Consider the following 22,590-nt stretch of genomic DNA (forward strand, 5'->3'; position numbering starts at 1 on the left):
TTTTACTTCTTGATGTTTTATTAACTTGCTCGTATTGTTTCTGACCCCCTGAGGGTCCCAGGATGCCTGGCTGGTAGAGAAATATTTGAACAAAATAAATCATTAAATACACACGGTGGCAAGAGCAGAAAGGGGCCAACTGATGAACGAAAACACTTCCCACCATGCTGAGCATCTTGGTAGCACTTCCAAGCGTTCAAAGGACCTCCACTGATTATGCTGCAACCGTGGCAACCATCGGCAACAACCCAAGAGATCCCGGTGAGAAACCCCTGCGCTGTGCTTGCAGGCAACCCCTGATTCCAGAAGGTCCAGCTCAGGAAGAACATTTAAGGCACCAGTTCTTTGCAAAGAGAGGCAGAAGCAGCAAACGCCCTGTGTCAGCAAGGTCTCCCCCCGCCCCCAAACGGAAGCAGCAGGACCTGCCTGCTTCTCCCCACAGCTGCTTGCAAGCACTGCGTGGAGGACAAGACACAGCAGACAGAGCAAGCCAGGCTGCGAAGGTGATCTGGTCCAGACTCTCTCAGCCATACAGCCACAGCCCTAACCAAAAACGCGCGGGGCAGGAACTCTGGACTTTTCCTACCTGTCCACCATACTGAGCATCTCGGTAGCGCTTCCAAGCATTCAAAGGACTTGCATTCCTTCTGCTGCAACCCTGGCAACCATCAGATTATGCTGCACCCATCGATTTCACTAAACCCTTCCCGGCACGCACGCACCTCCCCCTAACCGCACCCTTCGCCGTTGCTTGCTCGCACCTCACAAAAGGTCCCCAGGCAACCAGGGCAAGCCGTAGCAGCCACGCGAGCATCAGTGCCCCGGCAGCACACTCCAGAGAGAAGAGCGCTTGGGTCTGCACGCCTGCATTCCTCACCCGTCCCAGGCACCCTTCCTGCCCGGCAAAGCAGTGCCAAAGGCCATTTCACAGTTCATTCCCACAGGTGGCGGTGAGCGGCGTGTGAGGTCACAGGAGGCAGCCCATTCAAAGCCAAGGATGGGGCACTGCCAATGGAAATCCAGCTGCCCCAGGTGGGGGAGAACACAGCCGAGTCCTTTCCTGGCCTGCCCGAGCCAGCCAGCCGGCCGAGTCCTTGTCCCTGGCACCTCCAGGATCGCTCGACGAAGCCTCCGTGGCAGGTCCTCCTCCCGCTGGGGCTACCTGGCCTGAGCAAGGATGAGCTGCTTGAACCACTGGCTGACCGCACAGTCCACGCGCATCACCAGGCCGAGGCCCAAGAGCAGGGAGAGGCTGCTCACCGCAAAGCCCAGGGTCTCAAAGAGGAACCTGCAAGGGGAAGAGAAGCGACGGCTGAAGGCGGATCGAGGCCCCTGCTCGGCTCCTGGTTTCTGTCCCACCGCAGGGAGGTGCTCTTGGCACAGGCACACATCTGGGCCCCTGGGCAAGTTCATTAGTAAGAAGCCATGAAGACAGACTTGACCATGTAGAAGAAGAAGACTGCAGATTTATACCCCATCAGAGACTCAGAGCGGCTTACAATCTCCTGGAGAGCCAGTTTGGTGCAGTGGTTAAGTGTGCGGACTCTTATCTGGGAGAACCAGGTTTGATTCCCCACTCCTCCCCTTGCAGCTGCTGGAATGGCCTTGGGTCAGCCAGAGCTCTTGCAGAGGTTGTCCTTAAAAGGGCAGCTGCTGGGAGAGCCCTCTCAGCCCCACCCACCTCACAGGGTGTCTGTCACAGGGAGAGAAGATATGGGAGATTGTAAGCCACTATGAGTCTCTGTCCTTGAAAGGGCAGCTGCTGTGAGGGCCCTCTAAGCCCCACCCATCTCACAGGGTGTCTGTTGTGGGGGGAGAAGATATAGGAGATTGTAAGCTACTCTGAGACTGATTCAGAGAGAAAGGTGGGATATACATCTAGGGTCTTCTTAGGTTCAAAGACTCTTATCTGAGAGAATGGGGTTTGATTCCCCACTCCTCCACTTGCACCTGCTGGAATGGCCTTGGATCAGCCATAGCTCTGGCAAAGGTGGTCCTTGAAAGGGCAGCTGCTAGGAGAGCCCTCTCCAGCCCCACCCACCTCATAGGGTGTCTGTTGTTGGGGAGGAAGGTAAAGGAGATTGTGAGCCGCTCTGAAACTCTTCAGAGTGGAGGGAGGGATATAAATACAATATCTTCTTCTTCTTCTTATCTTCTTCCCCCACAGCAGACCCCGGTGAGGTGGGTGGGGCTGAGAGAGCTCTCCCAGAAGCTGCCCTTTCGAGGACAACTCCTGCCAATGCTATGGCTGACCCAAGACCATTCCAGCAGTTGCAAGTGGAGGAGTAGGGAAACAAACCCACTTCTCCTAGGTAAGAGAAGATAATGATATTGGATTTGTATCCTGCCCTTCATTCTGAATCTCAGAGTCTCAGAGCAGTCACAATCTCCTTTCCCTTCCTCCCCCACAACAGACACCCTGTGAGGTGGGTGGGGCTGAGAGAGCTCTCCCAGAAGCTGCCCTTTCAAGGACAACTCTTGCCAGAGCTATGGCTGACCCCAGGCCATTCCAGCAGTTGCAAGTGGAGGAGTGTGGAATCAAACCCGGTTCTCCCAGATAAGAGTCCGCACAATTCACCACTACACCAAACTGGCTCTCCAGATTTATGAGACGACGACTGCAGATTTATATCCCGCCCTTCTCTCTGAATCAGAGTCTCAGAGCGGCTTACAATCTCCTATATCTTCTCCCCCAACAACAGACACCCTGTGAGGTAGGTGGGGCTGAGAGGGCTCTCCCAGCAGCTGCCCTTTTCAAGGACAACCTCTGCCAGAACTATGGCTGACCCAAGGCCATGCTAGCAGGTGCAAGTGGAGGAGTGCGGAATCAAGCCCGGTTCTCCCAGATAAGAGTCTGCACACTTAACCACTACACCAAACTGGCTCTCTATTAGGGCTATGGCTGATCCAAGGCCATTCCAGCAGGTGCAAGTGGAGGAGTGGGGAATCAAACCCCGTTCTCCCAGATAAGAGTCCACGCACTTCACCACTACACCAGACTGGCTCACTGTAAGGGTGATGCCTGGTGAGAGCTCAGGAACTGGCTGGACCTTCAGTATGCAAAGACTGAACGCACAGAGTTTGGGGCGGGGGGATCCCAGAGGGTCGTCTGGTCCAATCCCCCCAGTTTCAATACAAGAAATCCAAACAGAGAGAGCATTTAGTGCTTCACATAGCCCCCCAGCCCATCCCGTGTGTCTAGGAAAAGCAGCCTCAATCATACTCAAAACATAGCAGCACCTCCCTGCATGCCTGGCTTCTTCCTGCCCCCTGGCACGCACAACCTTCAGCCCGAGGCCGTCCCAGCTGCTGGCCCGGCTTGAAACTTACTTTGGGGCAAACACCTTCCACACCATGAGATGCCTTCTGAGGATCATGGCCGCCAAGACACAAGCCAGCATCTGTTGGGAACGAGAGGACGGGGGGTGGGGGTGAGAAAACTGCATTCGGCAGCCCAGCAGGTCTCTGGAAAGGGAAAACCAAACATTCCCAAAAGGACTGGCTTCTTTATGTTCTTTATCTCTTTATTCTTTCTTTTGTCGCTGTACAGGCTGCCTTAGGAATTTTTTAAAAAGCTGAAGCTTACACGTGTTTTAAAAAGCAGTTAACACGTAACGAAGTCTTAAAACCAAAAGAGGACAGAGGACAGCAACCAAGAGTCTAAAGTTAGCAGTTCTTCAACCCCCCAGTCGAGGCTGGGGCCAAAACCAACAAGACGTCGTTCCAGAAGAGGCCAGCCTTTAGGCAGCACAGAACAGAACTCTGGGCTGCAGGGCCAGCTGCTGAGAAGCGCTTCACATAGAGCCCCAAATCAAGCTCGCTTCCTTGGCAGAGTTCCCTCCATGGGCAGAAACATGGGGTGGGGTAGAGGCAGCCCCCCCCAGGACCAAGCCATAGAATCCTTGAGTTGGAAGGGACCTCCAGGATCATCTAGTCCAACCCCCTACACAATGCAGGAAACTCACAAACACCTCCCCCTCAATTCACAGGATCCTCATTGCTGTCAGATGGGCCTCTAGCCTCTGTTGAAAAACCTCCAAAGGAGGAGAGCCCACCACCTCCTGAGGAAGCCTGTTCCACTGAGGAACTGCTCTAACTCATAGAATGCTAGAGTTGGAAGGGACCTCCGGGGTCATCTAGTCCAACCCCCTGCACAGTGCAGGAAACTCACAAAAAGCTCCCCCTAAATTCACAGGATCTTCATTGCTGTCAGGTGGCCATCTAGCCTCTGTTGAAAAACTTCCAGGGAAGGAGAGCCCACCACCTCCCGAGGAGGAAGCCTGTTTCACTGAGGAACCGCTCTAACTCAAAGAATCAACTAGTTGGAAGGGACCTCCAAGGTCACCTAGTCCAACCCCCTGCACAAGGCAGGAAACTCAGAAACACCACCCCCTAAATTCACAGGATCTTCATTGCTGTCAGAGTGTCACTATTATGTGTAAACAGACAGCTTATAGCATGTGCTGCAAAACAGAAAGTAGATCTAGAGGCAGTAGATGATCTACTTGACAGCTGGTGGCTGGCTGCCAGAAGGATTGCATCAGCCAAGCAGAGTCAGCATGACACAGCAAGTTGCTGATTGGCTGTTCACTGTATAAATGTACAGAGTAACAGTGGTGATTGTGGGTTTATGGAGTTGGAGCGCAGCGGAGCATATTGTCAGTCAGGAGAGTGAGTTGGTGTAAATAAATGTATATAGTGGTTTTACAGCTACTGTGTACAGCCTTCATTCTTGCGTCGCTAAGCATCACCCTCTGGGTCTCTCTACGCGCATCGACCATCTAGCCTCTGTTGAAAAACCTCCAAGGCCATCTAGCCTCTGTTGAAAAACCTCCAAGGAAGGAGAGCCCACCACCTCCTGAGGAGGAAGCCTGTTCCACTGAGGAATCACTCTAATGGTCAGGAAGTTCTTCCTAATGTTAAGACGGAAACTCTTTTGATTTAATTTCAACCCGCTGGTTCTGGTCCTACCTATTCCCTGGCTTTTGCTAAACGGCTGCAAAACCCCAAAGGGACACAAATGCACATGGGCTCTTGGCTGCACAGTCTGTAGCAGCACAACAAAAAGGCAAGAGGCATCGCGGCACCATCACACCCTGCACCCAAAGCTGCGTGGGCCCCCAGCTGCCAGGAAGACAACTGTGGCCCAGAGTCCCAGAAGCACAAGCACAGGCTGATGTTTCTCAGGGGGAGGGATGGAGTTCCAGGTCACACAATCCTGCAAATCTGCCAAGGCTGCGTGAGCTGCTCACTGTACCGTTCGCCTCCGTTTGCAGCACGGATCCCAAGAGAACCTGCACGCCTTCGAGCCCAGCGGCAAAAGAGAACTCCCACAAATCCGGCCATGGGTTGCACATGGGCTGAAGGCTGCAAGTCGAGGCAATGGAGGCGGTGCATACCTGAAGGCCCAGGATGAGCAAATACTTGAGCGCCAGCTGCAGCAGCGCCAGCGAGAACCGCTCCGGAGCTTCCCGCAGCCTCATCTCCATCAGCGGCTCCTCCCCGCCGTCCGTCTTGCTGCTCCTGGGGCTGGGCGCCTCACAGACAAAGGGCCACAGCAGAAGCAGGGGGCACCCCGCTGCCTCGGGGGAGAGAGCAGGAGGAGGGGTTAGGAGCGCGGCAAACAACCCAGTGTATAGACCCCGCTCCGGTTCTCCACTCAACAGCCCCGTGGCACAGAGAGCTGCAGTCCTCAGCTCTGCTCACGACCTGCGTTCGGTCCCCGGCGGAAGCTGGGTTTTCCGGTAGCCGGCTCAAGGTTGACTCAGCCTTCCGTCCTTTCGAGGTCGTTTAAATGAGTCCCCAGCTTGCTGGAGGGAAAGCGTAGAGGACTGGGGATGGCAATGGCAAACCACCCCATAAAAAGTCTGCTGTGAAAATGTTGTGAAAGCAACGTCACCAGAGTCAGAAACGACTGGTGCTTGCACAGGGGACCTTTCCTTTGTTAAGAGCCCCATGGTGCAGAGTGTTAAAGCTACAGTACTGCAGTCCTAAGCTCTGCTCATGACCTGAGTTCGATCCCCAGCAGAAGTTGGGTTTTCAGGAAGCCAGCTCGAGGCTGATTCAGCCTTCCACCCTTCCAAGGTGGGTCAAATGAGTCCCCAGATTGCTGAGGGGAAAGTGTAGATGACTGGGGAAGGCAATGGCAAACCACCCCGTAAAAAGTCTGCCGTGAAATCAACATCACCCCAGAGTTGGAAACAACTGGTGCTTGCACAGGGGACCTTTCCTTTCCTTGCTTGCTGGGGGGAAAGGGTAGATGACTGGGGAAGGCAAGGGCAAACCACCCCGTAAAAAGTCTGCCGTGAAAACGTTGTGAAAGTTGGAAACGACTGGTGCTCGCACAGGGGACCTTTCCTTTTCCTGCTTCTCCAGAGATGGCTCGCCCGGGATATTCTCTTCCCAGGCAGGGTCCCAGGGTCACGTCAGGCCAAAGGTGTGTCTCGCTGGTGAGGGGCAGCTACAGACAGTCCGAGAATCTCTGCCACACAAACGCCTCTTTGAGGGGACCAAGAAGCAGCCTGCTGAGGGCAGCCCCCACCCCCCAATCCAGTCCTTGGGCTTTGCAGCCAAGTGGGCAAGAGCCCCGCCTCCTAACCACCAGACCACACCCACCGTCCCCCAGCCCTTCCCTGATGACCCACCTGCAAAGAGGATGTGTGAGGCAAAGGTGTTGGCGCCAGTCAGGAGAGCCGGCACCAGGATGGTCTCATGCCCCTCCTCGAACCCGACAAAGGCTACTTTCCAGTGGATGGCGGGGAAGACCGGCTGGTGGCCCGTGGCGTAGAAGGACTGCGCAGCAGCAAGGGCCCAGCTGAGAAGGGCCTCCCAGGGCACCGTGAAGGGATCTGAGGGGAGACAACCATGGTGAGGGAGCAGGAGAGACCCCACTCACCCCCCCACCCCCCTTCTCCTTCACGGCCAGTTCTCTGCTCCCGCCCACTGCAAGGAAGGCGGAGACAACCTGCTGTGATGTCCAGCACTCCCGCCGCTGGGAGAAGATGCAATGCGGGACCACACTCTCTGCACACAAGCATGGAGCTAGAACAGGGTCCACAATGCCCACCATTCTGGGTTCCGCCACTATGGAGCTGCAGTGTAGGCCAGAGGAAGATTTTGGATTTATATCCCGCCCTCCACTCCGAAGAGTCTCAGAGCAGCTCACAATCTCCTTTCCCTTCCTCCCCCACAACAGACACCCTGTGAGGTGGGTGGGGCTGAGAGGGCTCTCACAGCAGCTGCCCTTTCAAGGACAGTCTCAGAGCGGCTCACAATCTCCTATATCTTTCAAGGACAACCTCTGCCAGAGCCATGGCTGACCCAAGGCCATTCCAGCAGATGCAAGTGGAGGAGTGGGGAATCAAACCCGGTTCTCCCAGATAAGAGTCCGCACGCTTAACCACTACACCAAACTGGCTCTGGGCTGTCTTAAGCACACGATCTTAAATTAAACTTGCCTTAGTGGGAACTTTCACTTGTTATGGAGCTGGACAACATTCCAATGTTATATTGATTTCTTTCTCATAATTTTTCCGTTTGTTAGTTCTGAATGCTTATTTGTTACAGTAGCATTTAAGCTGCTTACTTGCTTAACTTTAAAAAAGTTATAAACTTTGCCAATAAAAGCAGAAAACGAAAAAATATTTCTGCCTGGCTTGCTGAGATCTTGAGCGTCCCCCAGCTGTCAGAATCGCATCCCATTCAGAGGGAGACGGATGTAACAAACCAAAGACTCAAGAGTTCTGGCCTCAGAGGACTGACCTCATTCAGGTGCAAATTCATTCATTCATTCCACCAGAGAGCCCCTTTCCCAGTCATCTCTGAGGCCCCTCAGTGACCGTCTGTGTGCCCTTCCCTGGTGCCCCCGTTGCCCAAGCAGGGGCTCCTTGGGGCAGGCCCCCCCACCCAGCACTCAGAAGGGGCAAGAGCCCCGCCTCTGCCACAAGAGGCCCCTCCTTGCTCCCCTTTACCTACCGGCCTGCGCAGTGAGGGCCCGGGTGGAGGCGTGGAGCCCCAGCAAGGCGAAGGTCTGGAGGCAGAGGAGCAGGAAGGCCAGGCTGAGCCGCTCGCTGTGCAGCAGCAGGAAGAAGAAGGCCAGGAGGGCCAGGCCGATGAGCAGGGCGGCCGAGTAGACGCTGCCCAGTCCGTAGGCGGCCACGGGGGCCCTGCCGCCAGCCTTGGCCTCTTCCAGCCGGCTCCTCAGGGACTCCTGCATCCGGCGGTAGAGCTGCGGGATCACCTGCCGGAGCCCCTCCTGGGAGCTGGGCAGCAGGATGGGCCCCCCGGCCGCGGCCGCACCCTGGCTGTCCTGCACAAAGACCGTCACGGGGTCCCACAGGAGCAGGAGGAGGCCGGCCGTCACCAGGAGAAAGACGGCCCGCGGGAAGGCCACCAACGCCAGCTGCACCCCCGCGGCCTCCTCGGCCCCGGAGGCGATGGCCCAGTAGCCGCCAATGCAGACGGCCAGAAGGGGGAACCCCCAGCGCACAAAGAGCACCGGGGCGCTGGGGCTGTTGAGGTTGCCGTAGTGGCGCAGCCAGGCTCGCACCCCCCAGGCCAGGCCCCCCAGCACGGCCACGCAGAGCAGGTAGTAGACGTTCTTGGCCAGGGGGTCCTGCAAGCTGGAGAGGGGGGCCAGGAGGGGGGAGGACTGGCAGACGGGGGTCTCCTCGCGGCACTGCCGGAAGAGCCCCGAGAGGCGCGCGCAGGCGAGGAGGACGCTCAGCGAGCAGAACAGCCTCCGGGACGCGGGCGAGTCCTCCAGCCGCCCTTCCCAGTGGAGCCGCAGGACCAGCAGCAGCGCCGAGGAGACGAGCAGGAAAGGCAGCAGCTGGGCCTCGGCCACCACGAAGCTGTCCGACAGCATCGCCCCGCAGCGCACCAGCAGGAGCCCCGAGGGGAGAGCTGGGCCCGCCCACGCCCACAGCCTCTGCCTCAGGCTGACGCCTCCAGACGGGAGTCGGGCACCAGCCCAGCAGGACCTCTGGGGCCGCCTTGCCCAGCAGTGCCAGAAAAACCCACCCTGGGAGGCCGCCGCCACCCAGGCAGACGCCAGGATGAAGTCCGCTCTGGCCAAGCCCCAGAGGTGAGCCAGCCCCAGCCCGGCGGCCCCCGCCAGGCCCCACAGCAGAGGGTAGTAGAGGAGATGGCGGTAGGAGAAGCCGGGGCCGGAAGCCAGCCGGGAGGCCACGCAGCACAGCAGGCAGGAGGAGGCCAGGAGGGCGCAGCCGGCCACCATGCAGACGGGTTGGAAGCGGGCCCAGGACTCGGCGCACACAGCCCGCGCCTCCCGCAGGTAGCGCCTGAAGCGGCTCTGCAGCTGCTCCACCTCAGACAGGGCCGGAGGGGCAGCCGTGGCCAGAAGCCTCTCGTAGTCCACGGCCAAAGAGGAGAACTGGTCCTGGAGGCGCTGCAGCTTCTCTGCCGAGAGGTCCTGGGCAGCCCGCGAGTAGGACTGCAGGAAGCGGTTGACCTGAGAAGGCAAGAGGGGGCGTCACAGGAGGCCCGGCCAAAGGCACCTGCCCCACCCCGCCCCACCCACACAGCAGCTGCTAGTCAAGAAGAGGAGGAGGTTTTTATACCCTGCTTTTCTCTACCTCGAGGACTCTCAAAGTAACTTCCAGTCTCCTCCCCTTCCTCCCCCCCCAAAAAAAAGACATCCTGTGAGGTAGGTGGAGCTGAGAGACCTCTGAGAGAACGACTGACCCAAGGTTGCCCAGCCGGCTTCATATGGGAGGGGGGGAGGGGGGAATCAAACCTGGTTCTCCCAGACTGGAGCCCACCACTCTTAACCATAAGAACATAAGAGAAGCCATGTTGGGTCAGGCCAATGGCCCATCCAGTTCAACACTCTGTGTCACACAGTGGTAAAAAAACCAGATGCCATCAGGAGGTCCATCAGTGAAGCCGGAACACTAGAAGCCCGTCCACTGTGCCCCTCCCCACAAGCACCAAGTATACAGAGCATCACTGCCCCAGACATGAGAACACAAGAGAAGCTGTGTCGGATCAGTCCAATGGCCCATCCAGTCCAACACTCTGTGTCACATAGCGGCCAAAAATCCCCAGGTGCCATCAGGAGGTCCATCAGTGAAGCCAGGACACTAGAAGCCCATCCACTGTGCCCCCCCACAAGCACCAAGAACACAGAGCATCACTGCCCCAGACATAAGAACATAAGAGAAGCCATGTTGGATCAGGCCAGTGGCCCCTCCAGTCCAACACTCTGTGTCACACAGTGGCCAAAAATCCTCAGGTGCCATCAGGAGGTCCATCAGTGAAGCCAGGACACTAGAAGCCCTCCCACTGTTGTTCTCCCCAAGCACCAAGAATACAGAGCATCTCTGCCCCAGAAATAAGAACATAAGAGAAACCCTGTTGGATCAGGCCAATGGCCCATCCGTATCTGGCCATTGTGTGACAGTGTGTATATATATACACACACTGCGGTTAATAGCCACTGATGGACCTCTGCTCCATAAGTTTATCCAATTGCCTCTTGAAGCTGTCTATGCTTGTACCTGCCGCTACCTCCTGTGGCAGTGAATTCCACATGTTAATCACCCTTTGGGTGAAGAAGGACTTCCTTTTATCAGTTCTAACCCGACTGCTCAGCAATTTCATTGAGTGCCCACAAGTTCTCATATTGTGAGAAAGGGAGAAAAGTAAGTCTTTCTCTACCTTCTCTATCCCATGCATAATCTTGTAATCCTCTCTCATGTCACCCCGCAGTCGACGTTTCTTCACGCTAAGGAGCCCCCAGCGTTTTAACCTTTCTTCCTAGGAAAAGTGATGCCATGACACCAGGCTGTCTCTCAGTGGGATGTAACCCAAAGACTGAAAGGAGGGGAGCTTCCCCAGGAAAGAGATGCGTCAACAAGTCCTTTCTCAAAAGAAAAAAAATTCCGAACTAATTCCAAAGTAGTCACACATCGAGGGCGTCTGAGGAAGGAGAGTGTGTCACAACGGAAGAAGGGACTCTCTCTTCCGCCTGCCAGAAGAAAGCCTTTGCTCCTCGGCGAGAGCTGCTCTCACCTGCCGGGCGTTGATGCTGTAGGCAGCCAGCTGGGCGAGGCCTGAGGAGACGGCATCCCCCTCCACCGCAAAGAGCTCCGCCATCACTTCCCCGATGTTGCTGTAAGGGATCGGCACGCCCAGAAGCAAGGCTAGCGTGGGCACCAGGTTCACTTGGGGGACGGTCTCTGGTTCCTGGGGGAGGCAAGGGGGTGGGGGGAGGAACGAGGCAGAGAGGCAGCCCCAGCTGTAGCACAACCCACAGGACACCCTCAGAACCCCCGCTTCAGATGCATCACGTGCGACATTCAGCCTCAGCTCCCCCCGGCCACTGGTTGTTTCCCTCCAGCCAGAGAGAGCAGGCAGGAGAGAGAGAGAGAGAGAGAGAGCAAGCACCCCCCCCTGCACCCCATCGGCCTCCCTCCCCACAAGCAGCTCTTCTTTGTCCCAGGCAAACAGCATGGCTGAAATGCAACTCCCTCGTTCAGTTTCTTCATCAGTGCCCCGGCCTTTCTCCCCAGAGCGGCTTAACATCATTCTCCTCTCCTCTTCTCCACTTTATCCTCACAACGTCCCTGTAAGGCAGGTGAGGCTGCGAGAGTGTGGCTGGTGCCAGGCAACCCTGTGAGCTTCCCAGGTGGGAGGGGAGGGGAGGGGGGCCTCCCAAATTCTAGTCCAAAACTCACCCAGAACTGGTCAGGAGACGAGGGAGTGCCAAGATCCTTACCTCAGGGGGAGGGTTCTGGAAGAGGGGAGCCTTGCTGTACACAAAGAGGGCTGCATCGAGCTCATCCTCACTGTCTCCTCCGTGGTCCCCGGTGCCCGTCATGCCGTGGTCCCCTGCCACAATGAGCAGCGTGTCATTCGCCAGGTGGTCAACCAAAGACCTGTCCATCAACAAAAGGGGGCTTCAGCCGCCACGAGCGGAGCGCAGCAGCCAGCCAGGGTGGACGCCTGGCCCCATCGGCACTTGGGACTTACAGAGAATCCTTCAGTATCTGAGTGAATGAAGCAGCCGGTCGTTTTTAGGCTCGTGCACCACACCAGCTCTGGTATGACCATGGTATGACCATGTTCTGGGGGGCAGCGTGAGCCCAAGGTGTTCTTTTAAACAGACTCCAGCCCTTGAGCCCCAGAACTGTCACTCTCTGAGGGGACAGGCCAGAGTCTTTTTCACTGCCCTGCAACCACAGACCCCGGGAGGGAGACGCTGCTGCGAACAAAACAAAGCAGGAGTCAAGTCGCACTTTTAAGACCAGCCAAGTTTTATTCAGAACGTAAGCTTTCGTGTGCTCTAAGCACACTTCATCAGACGAGGAATCAGGCACAGTGAGCAGAGCTATATATTGCTGGTAGGCAGCGGTTTAGAATGCAAAATGGTCCAAATTTAAGATCCAATGGCAGAATAGTCAAATTAACAGCATAGTAAAATTAACAAATTGAGCAAGCCTTTGATCTATTTAACATAAGCGTGAGAAACCAATAAAACAGTAGCATGTCAAAATGTGAGAATGTCTGTTAATCGCTCTTTTGTTATAAGCAAGCCTGAGCCAAATTGAGTTTTCTACCAGCTATATGTAGCTCTGCTCACCGTACCTGATGAACTGTGCTTAGAGCACACGGAAGCTGACATTCTGAATAAAACTTTGTTGGTCTTAAAGGTGAACTTGACTCCTACTTTGTTCTACTGCCCCATGGCGCAGAGTGGGAAAGCAGCAGTACTGCGGTACTGTGGTCTGAACTCTCTGCTCACAACCTGACTTCGATTCCAGCGGAAGCTGGATTCAGGTAGCCGGCCCGAGGTTGACTCAGCCTTCCATCCTTCCGAGGGCAGTCAAATTAGTCCCCAACTTGCTGGGGGGAAAGTGCAGAGGACTGGGGAAGGCAATGGCAAACCACCCCGTCAAAAGTCTGCCATGAAAACATTGTGAAAGCAACATCACCCCAGAGTCGGAAAGGACTGGTGCTCGCACAGGGGACCTTTCCTTCCTTCAGGCCAACACAGCTGCCCACTTGGAGTGCTGCGAACAGAGACGGAGAGCATCAGCATGCAAAAGGCAGGCTCCGTAACAGAGCCCGGGCGCTGGGCTTCCTCCTTTCCCCCTTGCAGCGTAGCAGCCAGAGAGCACGGCCCCGAGTGAACAAGGCCAGCCCCTGCTCGAGTGACCTCAGGCAAGTCGGCTCCCAATTCAAGCCACCCAGACAGGGCCCCGGGCTCTTCCTTCTGAGGTTGCTGCTCTGCGGCCAGCTGGGGCAGCTTTCAAGAGCCGCAAGAGCACCTGGCCGGGGTGACGGCAGCGGCACTCACAGCACCTGAGGCCAGCAGGAGAGAACCAAGCGAAGAAGAGGGCCCCCTTGTGCACCACCTGCCCGACACACCCCCAGGCGAACGTTCCTTCCGGGACAAGCTCTGCGGCCAGCTCCTAGGATATGGGAGCAGAGTAGATGGGAAGAGCCTGCTCTCTGGCATCTGCTCAGCCAGGGCCTCGCCAGCACAGGGAGAGTCGGTGGGTGGGAGAGGGAACCCCAGACAGCTGGTAGGACAGGGATGGCCAAGGGTAGCTCTCCAGATGTTTTTTGCCTACAACTCCCATCAGCCCCAGCCAGCATGGCTGATGGGAGTTGTAGGCAAAAAACATCTGGAGAGCTACCGTTGGCCACCCCTGGTATATATAGTTGGCCCAGTTCTTCAGTCTTCGAGTGCAGCCCGATATTATGCGGTGCCAATAAAAGAGCTATAATCACTACCACCTCGCCTCATCATTGCGCGGAACCCACTATACCAGGGGTGGCCAAGGGTAGCTCTCCAGATGTTTTTTGCCTGCAACTCCCATCAGCCCCAGCCAGCATGGCCAGTGGCTGGGGCTGATGGGAGTTGTAGGCAAAAAAGCATCTGGAGAGCTACCGTTGGCCACGCGTGTTAGGAGATGCGGGCGGGAACACTGGGAGACGAGCATTTGGAAGTTAAGCAGTGGGGTTTCCCTGCAACATGCCCTCTCGGTACGAAATGCGACCCACCTGAGCATGGTGTCCATCTGGGAGAGCTTCTTGGCCATTTCGGGGTGATCCGGCCCATGCTTGTGGCCACAGTGATCCACGCCCAGGAAGTGAGCAATCAGCAGGTCCCACTCTCCGCCATCCACTGTTCCATGGGGCAAATGCAAAGACAGAGGCTGAGAAGCTGAAGGGTGCTCCTCCCACCCCCAAGCGCCCCCCCGCAGGAGTCAGACCACCAAGCCTGTCCCCCTTTGGGTGGGGGACAGCTGGAAGGCAGGGGATGCTATCCCACCCCTCCCCCTCCCCCAAGGAGGTCCATCAACAGAGCAAGGCGGGGGGTGGGGAAAGAGTCTGAAGCAGGCATAGTGCGCCCTCCCTTCTCTAGCATTCAAGAACCAAGCAGTCTTTCAAACTGAAAGACTTGGGGGGGGGGGATGTGAGACACCTCCACATGCAAGTAGGCCAGGAAGCCAAGTTAGGCTGTCCCCAGGAACATAAGAGAAGTCGTGTTGGATCAGGCCAATGGCCCCTCCAGTCCAACACTCTGTGTCACATAAGAACAGAAGAGAAGCCCTGTTGGATCAGGCCAATGGCCCCTCCAGTCCAACACTCTGTGTCACATAAGAACATAAGACAAGCCATGTTGGATTAGGCCAGTGGCCCCTCCAGTCCAACACTCTGTGTCACAGAAGGACATAGGAGAAGCCATGTTGGATCAGGCCAGTGGCCCCTCCAGTCCAACACTCTGTGTCACATAAGAACAGAAGAGAAGCCCTGCTGGATCAGGCCAGTGGCCCCTCCAGTCCAACACTCTGTGTCACAGAAGGACATAGGAGAAGCCATGTTGGATCAGGCCAATGGCCCCTCCAGTCCAACACTCTGTGTCACATAAGAACAGAAGAGAAGCCCTGCTGGATCAGGCCAGTGGCCCCTCCAGTCCAACACTCTGTGTCACAGAAGGACATAGGAGAAGCCATGTTGGATCAGGCCAATGGCCCCTCCAGTCTAACACTCTGTGTCACAGAAGAACATAAGAGAAGCCCTGCTGGATCAGGCCAGTGGCCCCTCCAGTCCAACCCTCTGTGTCACATAAGAACATATGAGAAGCCCTGTTGGATCAGGCCAATGGCCCATCCAGTCCAACATTCTGTGTCACATAAGAACATAAGAGAAGCCCTGTTGGATCAGGCCAATGGCCCATCCAGTCCAATACTCTGTGTCACATAAGAACATAAGAGAAGCTGTGCTGGATCAGGCCAATGGCCCATCCAGTCCAACACTCTGTGTCACATAAGAACATAAGAGAAGCCCTGTGGGATCAGGCCAGTGGCCCATCCAGTCCAACACTCTGTGTCACATAAGAACATGAGAAGCCCTGTTGGATCAGGCCAATGGCCCATCCAGTCCAACACTCTGTGTCACATAAGCACATAAGAGAAGCCATGTTGGATCAGGCTAGTGGCCCCTCCAGTTCAACACTCTGTGTCACACAGTGACCAAAAAACCCAGGTGCCATTGGGAGGTCCATGAGTGGGGCCAGGACACTAGAAGCCCTCCCCCAGCACCAAGAAGACAGAGCATCACTGCCCCACACAGAGAGTTCCATCTATAAGAACATAAGAGAAGCCATGTTGGATCAGGCCAATGGCCCCTCCAGTCCAACACTCTGTCACACAGTGGCCAAAAAACCCAGGTGCCATCGGGAGGTCCATCAGCGGGGCCAGGACACTAGAAACCCTCCCACTGTGCCCCCCCACACAAGCACCGAGAACTGCATATGGACAGGGAACCTTACTTCCATGTCCCATACACAAAAATTCACTTGTAAGAATTTCCAAATTGGGGGAAAAAAACTTGAATTAGTTTAGCAACTTATACTAGATTGTATAAATGACACCATCTGCCCTTCTTCCAGCTTTGTAAGAGGGGAGAGAGCCGTTTGGACCAAACCACAGCATTGATTTGACCTGAGGAGGGACCAGGAGGCAGTCTCCTCCCTGCGGACAGAGGGGCAGTTGCAGTCTAAGGAAAGGGGGAGGTGTAAACTGAGCAGTGACCACTGCCTCTTGCAGACACGGCTATCAAGAGAGGAGTGACTTTTCTTTGTATTCTGTCACAATCCAAAGCGCAACAGAAATCTCAGCTCCTAAAGTCCGGTTGCCCCAAACGTCTTCTGACACACAATACGCTTCTTCTGACACACACAACACAGCACACAAGGCCCCTGATCCCCACTGCAGCATTGCAGAGGGGTCAAAAGAGGGCCCTACTCCTTCATTTGCACCAGCGAGAAAGCATCCAAAACTCTGCCTTTTAAATTACTTTCTATGTTCCCCTGGATTGTTCTTATTACTCCTTCTCTTTTTTCCTCTCTGCGTAGGCAGTTTTAAAACAGCACTGGTGATTTAATAGCAAAGCGTTTCATTTTTGGATGTGTGCTTAGATTTTATATGCTTACAGTTGTACTTGGCATTTTAAACTATTTTTAACATGTTTTGTAGCTGTCTGCCAGCGCTCCACTGTGAAGAGTGTGGGATGTACTTTTTTAAAGTACTATTAATATTTATAAGATGGGGGAGACTTGTATTAGTAGTATGTGCGAAAAGGATCTTGGGGTCTTAGTGGATCATACGCTGAACATGAGCCAACAGTGTGATGCAGTGGCTAAAAAGGCAAATGCAATTTTGGGCTGTATCAACAGTAGTGTCCAGATCACGTGATGTGATGGTATCGCTTTACTCTGCTCTGGTAAGACCTCACCTGGAGTATTGTGTTCAGTTTGGGACACCACATTTTAAGAAGGATATAGACAAGCTGGAATGGGTCCAGTGGAGCGCGACGAAGATGGTGAGTGGTCTGGAGACCAAGTCCTATGAAGAAAGGTTGAAGGAGCTGGGGATGTTTAGCCTGGAGAGGAGGCGGCTGAGAGGTGAGAGGATCACCATCTTCAAGGACTTGAAGGGCTGTCATCTAGAGGATGGTGTGGAATTGTTTTCTGTGGCTCCGGAAAGTAGGACCAGAACCATTGGGTTAAAATTAAATCAAACGAGTTTCCAGCTCAACATCAGGAAGAACTTCCTGACCGTTAGAATGATTCCTCAGTGGAACAGGCTTCCTCGGGAGGTGGTGGGCTCTCCTTCCTTGGAGGTTTTTCAACAGAGGCTAGATGGCCATCTGACAGCAATAAAGATCCTGTGAATTTAGGGGGAGGTATTTGTGAGTTTCCTGCATTGTGCAGTGGGTTGGACTAGATGACCCTAGAGGTCCCTTCCAACTCTTCTATGATTCTAACAGGCTTCCTCCTCAGGAAGTGGTAGGCTCTCCTTCCTTGGAGGTTTTTCAACAGAGGCTAGATGGCCATCTGACAGCAATGAGGATCCTGTGAATTTAGGGGGAGGTGTTTGTTAGTTTCCTGCATTGTGCAGGGGGTTGGACTAGATGACCCTAGAGGTCCCTTCCAACTCTATGATTCTAATCTGGAAGCCAAAAGGTCCACAGTGAAGTTCATATGTGCACAGGAATATCCTGTGTTTAACTTCCAAGTGCCCAATGTTCTGGCTGGCACGACGGGACTACAGCCACACTGCAGCCTAAAGTAATCTAGGAACTGGCATCGTCAAGGTGATGCTCAAGGTAATCCGTCTCACCCCTGCCACGCTTCCCAAGGCAGCCAGAGGGCAGGCCGAACCCAGCACACCTCTCCCTCACAAGAAGCAGACTCTGCCCACGGAGTCAAGCCCAGGAGCAGAGGTCAAGCCGTGGCTACTAGCCTCAAGGTACAGATGGAATACTCACAGAATCATAGAGTTGGAAGGGACCTCTAGGGTCATCCAGATCAGAGGTGGCCAACAGTAGCTCTCCAGATTTTTTTTGCCTACAACTCCCATCAGCCTCAGCCATTGGCCATGCTGGCTGGGGCTGATGGGAGTTGTTTGCAAAAAAAATCTGGAGAGCTACTGTTGGCCACCCCTGATCTAGATCAACCCCTTCAACAATGCAGGAGATTCACAAATACCTCCCAGACACACACACACACACACACACATCCACGGTGACTCCAGTTCCATGCCCAGATGGCAAAAACTTCTCCAGGATCCGTGGCCAAACTGGCCTGGAGAAAAGATGCTGACTGACTTCAAAGTGTCAATCAGCATTTCCATAGGCATGTAAGAAGGAGCCAGAAGAACTCAGCACTGATGCAGCCCTTCCTGCCCTCCTTCTCATGATCTGCCTAAGCTCACAGAATCAGTATTGCTGTCAGGTGCCAACCTAGCCTTTTTTAAAACCTCCAAGGTAGGAAAACCCACCACCTCCCGAGGAAGCCTGTTCCACTGAGGAACCACTCTGTCGGGAAGTTCTTCCTAATGTTGATCCAGAAACTCTTTTGATTTAATTTCAACCCATTGGTTCTGGTCCAACTTTCTGAGGCAACAGAAAAGTATTTTGCACCGTCTTCTAGACGACAGCCCTTCAAGTACTTGAAAATTGTGATTGTATCACCTGTCTGGGGCACTGCTTGGGAGACAACAGTGGGAGGGCGTCTGGAGTTCTGGCCCTACTGGTGGACCTCCTGATGGCTGCAGGGTTTTGCCACTGTGTGAAACGGAGTGTTGGACTGGATTGGCCACTGGCCTGATCCAACAGGGCTTCTCCTACATTCTTATATCTGGAGCAGTGACGCTCTGCCTTCTTGGTGCTTGCAGTGGGGGGGTGCACAGTGGGGGAGGGCTTTGGGAGTTCTAGCCCCACTGATGGACCTCCTGAAGGCTACGGGGCTTTGGACACTGTGTGCCACTGGATGGGCCGCTAGCCTGATCCAACATGGCTCCTCCTATATTGTTATGTTTGGGGCAAATGATGCTCTGCCTTCATGGTGCTTGAGGTGGGGGGACAGTGAGAGGGCTCCTGGAGTTCTGGCCCTGCTGGTGAACCTTTTGAGGGCCCCTGGGTTTTGTCCACTGTGTGACACAGAGTGTCGGACTGGATGGGCCATTGGCCTGATCCAACATGGCTTCTCTTCTGGTCTTATGTGACACAGAGTGTTGGACTGGATGGGCCATTGGCCTGATCCAGCAGGGCTTCTCTTATGTTCTTATGACTGGGGCAGTGATGCTCTGTATTCTTGGGTGTTTTTTGGGGAGACACAGTGGGAGGGCTTCTAGTATCCTGGCCCCACTGATGGACCTCCTGATGGCACCTGGGTTTTTTTGGCCACTGTGTGACAGAAGAGTACAGGACTGGATGGGCCATTGGCCTGATCCAGCAGGGCTTCTCTTAAGTTCTTCTGTCTGTGGCAGGGATGCTGTGTATTCTTGGGTGTTTTTTGGGGGGACACCGTGGGAGGGTTTCTAGCCCCATTGATGGACCTCCTGAAGGCTACGGGGCTTTGGCCACTGCATGGTCCACTAGCCTGATCCAACATGGCTCCTCTTATATTCTTATGTTTGGGGCAAATGATGCTCTGCCTTCTTGGTGCTTGAGGGGGGGACACAGTGGGAGGGTTTCTAGCCTGCTGATAGACCTCCTGATGGCACCTGGGGTTTTCTGGCCACTGTGCGACAGAAGAGTGCTGGGTGGAGGGGCCACTCGCCTGGTGCAGCAGGGCTTCTCTTATGTTCTTCTGTCTGTGGCAGGGATGCTCTATATTCTTGGTGGTTTTTTTGGGGGGGGGGGGGACACAGACACAGCTTCTAGCCCCACTGGTGGACCTCCTGATGGCACCTGGGGTTTTCTGGCCACTGTGCGACAGAAGAGTGCTGGGCTGGAGGGGCCACTGGCCTGGTGCAGCAGGGCTTCTCTTATGTTCTGTCTGTGACAGGGGTGCTCTGTATTGTTGGTGTTTTGGGGGGGGGGACACAGTGGGAGGGTTTCTAGCCCCACTGGTGGACCTCCTGATGGCACCTGGGGTTTTCTGGCCACTGTGCGACAGAAGAGTGCTGGGTGGAGGGGCCACTCGCCTGGTGCAGCAGGGCTTCTCTTATGTTCTTCTGTCTGTGGCAGGGATGCTCTATATTCTTGGTGGGGGGGGTTTTTTTGGGGGGGGGGCACAGACACAGCTTCTAGCCCCACTGGTGGACCTCCTGATGGCACCTGGGGTTTTCTGGCCACTGTGCGACAGAAGAGTGCTGGGCTGGAGGGGCCACTGGCCTGGTGCAGCAGGGCTTCTCTTATGTTCTGTCTGTGACAGGGGTGCTCTGTATTGTTGGTGTTTTGGGGGGGGGGACACAGTGGGAGGGTTTCTAGCCCCACTGGTGGACCTCCTGATGGCACCTGGGGTTTTCTGGCCACTGTGCGACAGAAGAGTGCTGGGTGGAGGGGCCACTCGCCTGGTGCAGCAGGGCTTCTCTTATGTTCTTCTGTCTGTGGCAGGGATGCTCTATATTCTTGGTGGGGGGGGTTTTTTGGGGGGGGGGCACAGACACAGCTTCTAGCCCCACTGGTGGACCTCCTGATGACACCTGGGGTTCTCTGGCCACTGTGCGACAGAAGAGTGCTGGGCTGGAGGGGCCATTGGCCTGGCGCAGCAGGGCTTCTCTCAGGTTCAGGAGCACCTTGGAGAGGTCCCATCGCAGGTGAGGCCGGAGCCCAAGCGCAGCCACTGACCGGTGGGCTCGAGGTGCCGGAGGATGCCGTCGTCGACGGTGTGCAGGTCCTTGACGTTGAAGGAGGGGAAGAAGCGGGCTTGGGCGAAGGCGCCGGGGAAGAGGCCGTCCCAGGTGTCGTCGCCCATGAAGACGAGGCGCCTGCCGTTGCGGGCCAGCTGGCGGAGGAGGTTGTCCTCGCGCACGGCGTAGGAGGCGAAGTTGCTGCCGGCGTCGACGAAGGTGGGCAGGGAGCCGGTGGCGAGGGCCTTGAGGCGCTGCATGGTGGTGGTGGGCGGGTCTGCGCGGAAGCGGTAGAGGCGGCCGCGGCCGGCCTGGGCCAGGGCGCGGAGCACGGGCAGGCGGTTGGCGAAGGCGGGCAGCGGCCCGGGGGCGTCGTGGCGGTGGCGGGCGAAGTCGAAGCGGAGGGCGTCCACGAGCAGCAGCACGGCGCGGGCGAAGCGGCGGGGCAGCCAGCAGCCCTGGGCGGGCGAGGGGAGGGGAGGCCCCGGCCCGGGCGGGCTCCGGCAGGCGCTGCGCTCCGGCAGCTCCACGCGCGTCAGGAGGAAGCCGCGGGCGAAGAGGCCCAGCGCCGCCGCCACCAGCAGCGCCGCCCACGCCACGAAGCCCAGCACCGGCCAGCGACGCATCCCGACCGACCGCTCGCCCGCCGGAAGGCACCGCGCCGGAAGCGGAAGAGGGCCGGAGCGGAAGCGGGGAGCGCCCCCCCTGGAGGGAGGCCGCCACTACATCGGCTGGCGGGGAGCGGCGCAGGCGCAGTCGGGCTTCTTCGTTGAGCCGCGCAGGGGCTGCCGGGAGGTTGCCGCCTTCTCCTCCTCTCAGCTCCGCTGGCCGAATCCAATGCAACAAACGCCTGGAGGCTTTGGGGGCGGAGCCAGGAGACGTTGGGGGAGGAGCCAGGGGGTGACAAGCGCAGCAGAACTCCGAAGGGAGAGCTGGCCGCCACATTTAAAGGGGCCGCACACCTTTTAAACGCCATCCCTACATTGGAAAGAACGAAGGACAGCGGCACCTTCTTTCGGGGCTCGCAGAATTGGACCCCCTGCTCCAATCGTCTTGAAACTCGGGGGGTATTTTGGGGAGAGGCACTGGATGCTGTGCTGAAAATTTGGTGCTTCTACCTCAAAAAACAGCCCCTCAGGAACTAGGGTTGCCAAGTCCCATTCAAGAAATAGCTGGGGACTTTGGGGTGGAGCTGGGAGACTTTGGGGGCGGAGACAGGAGACATAGGGGTGGAGCCAGGAGGAAGGGAGTGACAAGCATCATGGAACTCTGAAGGGAGCTCTGGCCATTCCATTGAATGGGATCCCACACTGTTTTAAATGCCTTCCTTCCCTAGGAAGTAATGGAGGATAGGGGCCCCTTCTTTGGGAGCTCGTAGAATTGGACCCCCTGGTCCAATCTTCTTGAAACTCGGGGGGTATTTTGGGGAGGGGCACTGGATGCTATGCTGAAAATTTGGTGCCACTACTTCTCAAAAAACAGCCCCTCAGGAACTAGGGTTGCCAAGTCCAATTCAAAAAAATATCTGGGGACTTTGGGGTGGAGCCAGGAGCAAAGGGGTGACAAGCATCATTGAACTCTAAAGGGAGTTCTGGCCGTCACACTAAAAGGGACCACAAGCCTTTTAAACGCCTTCCCTCCACTGGAAATAATAAACAGTAGGGGCACCTTTGGGGGTCCAATCCTTTTGAAACTTGGCGGGTCTTTTGAGGAAGAGCATCAGATGCTATGCTGCAACTTTGGTGCCTCTAGCTCAAAAAATATACACCCCCAGGGCCAGTGCTACACTGAGTAAGCGTGAGCCAGCTCACAGATTTTTAGCCTCCAGCTCACACATTTTTGTCTTAGCTCAGGAAGGATGGCCCCAGAGCACACTAATTGATGGCCAAATTAGGGTGGCCAAATCCAATGCAACAAATATCTGGGGGAGGGGGTAGGAGACACTTGGGGGTGGAGCCAGGGTGTGACAAGCATG

At 55.8% G+C, this 22,590-nt stretch overlaps 1 protein-coding gene across 1 annotated transcript; it reads right to left on the reverse strand.

Moving 5' to 3' along the window:
* Positions 1 to 21,243, reverse strand: PIGO (phosphatidylinositol glycan anchor biosynthesis class O). The gene is made up of 9 exons (XM_060236271.1): positions 20,614 to 21,243; positions 14,032 to 14,155; positions 11,741 to 11,900; positions 11,035 to 11,208; positions 7,975 to 9,472; positions 6,645 to 6,848; positions 5,400 to 5,578; positions 3,331 to 3,401; positions 1 to 1,288 (listed from the first exon to the last, which is right to left on the reverse strand). Exons 1-9 carry the CDS (start codon positions 21,239 to 21,241, stop codon positions 1,159 to 1,161), a joined length of 3,168 nt encoding a protein of 1,055 aa, XP_060092254.1. The 5' UTR covers positions 21,242 to 21,243; the 3' UTR covers positions 1 to 1,158.
* Between the last annotated feature and the right edge of the window lie 1,347 nt (positions 21,244 to 22,590).

This window comes from Heteronotia binoei, chromosome 4, assembly GCF_032191835.1.
Source record: "Heteronotia binoei isolate CCM8104 ecotype False Entrance Well chromosome 4, APGP_CSIRO_Hbin_v1, whole genome shotgun sequence".
Lineage (NCBI taxonomy): Eukaryota > Metazoa > Chordata > Lepidosauria > Squamata > Gekkonidae > Heteronotia > Heteronotia binoei.

Bases quoted from the DNA above. Each gene is read 5' to 3' on its own strand.
- PIGO (XM_060236271.1), bottom strand. From the start codon at position 21,241: ATGCGTCGCTGGCCGGTGCTGGGCTTCGTGGCGTGGGCGGCGCTGCTG. The intron at 9,473-11,034 runs GTGAGAGCAGCT...TTGCCTTCTCAG, and splicing joins ACAGCATCAACGCCCGGCAG to GTCAACCGCTTCCTGCAGTC. The intron at 1,289-3,330 runs GTAAGTTTCAAG...TTCCCCTTGCAG, and splicing joins TGGAAGGTGTTTGCCCCAAA to GTTCCTCTTTGAGACCCTGG.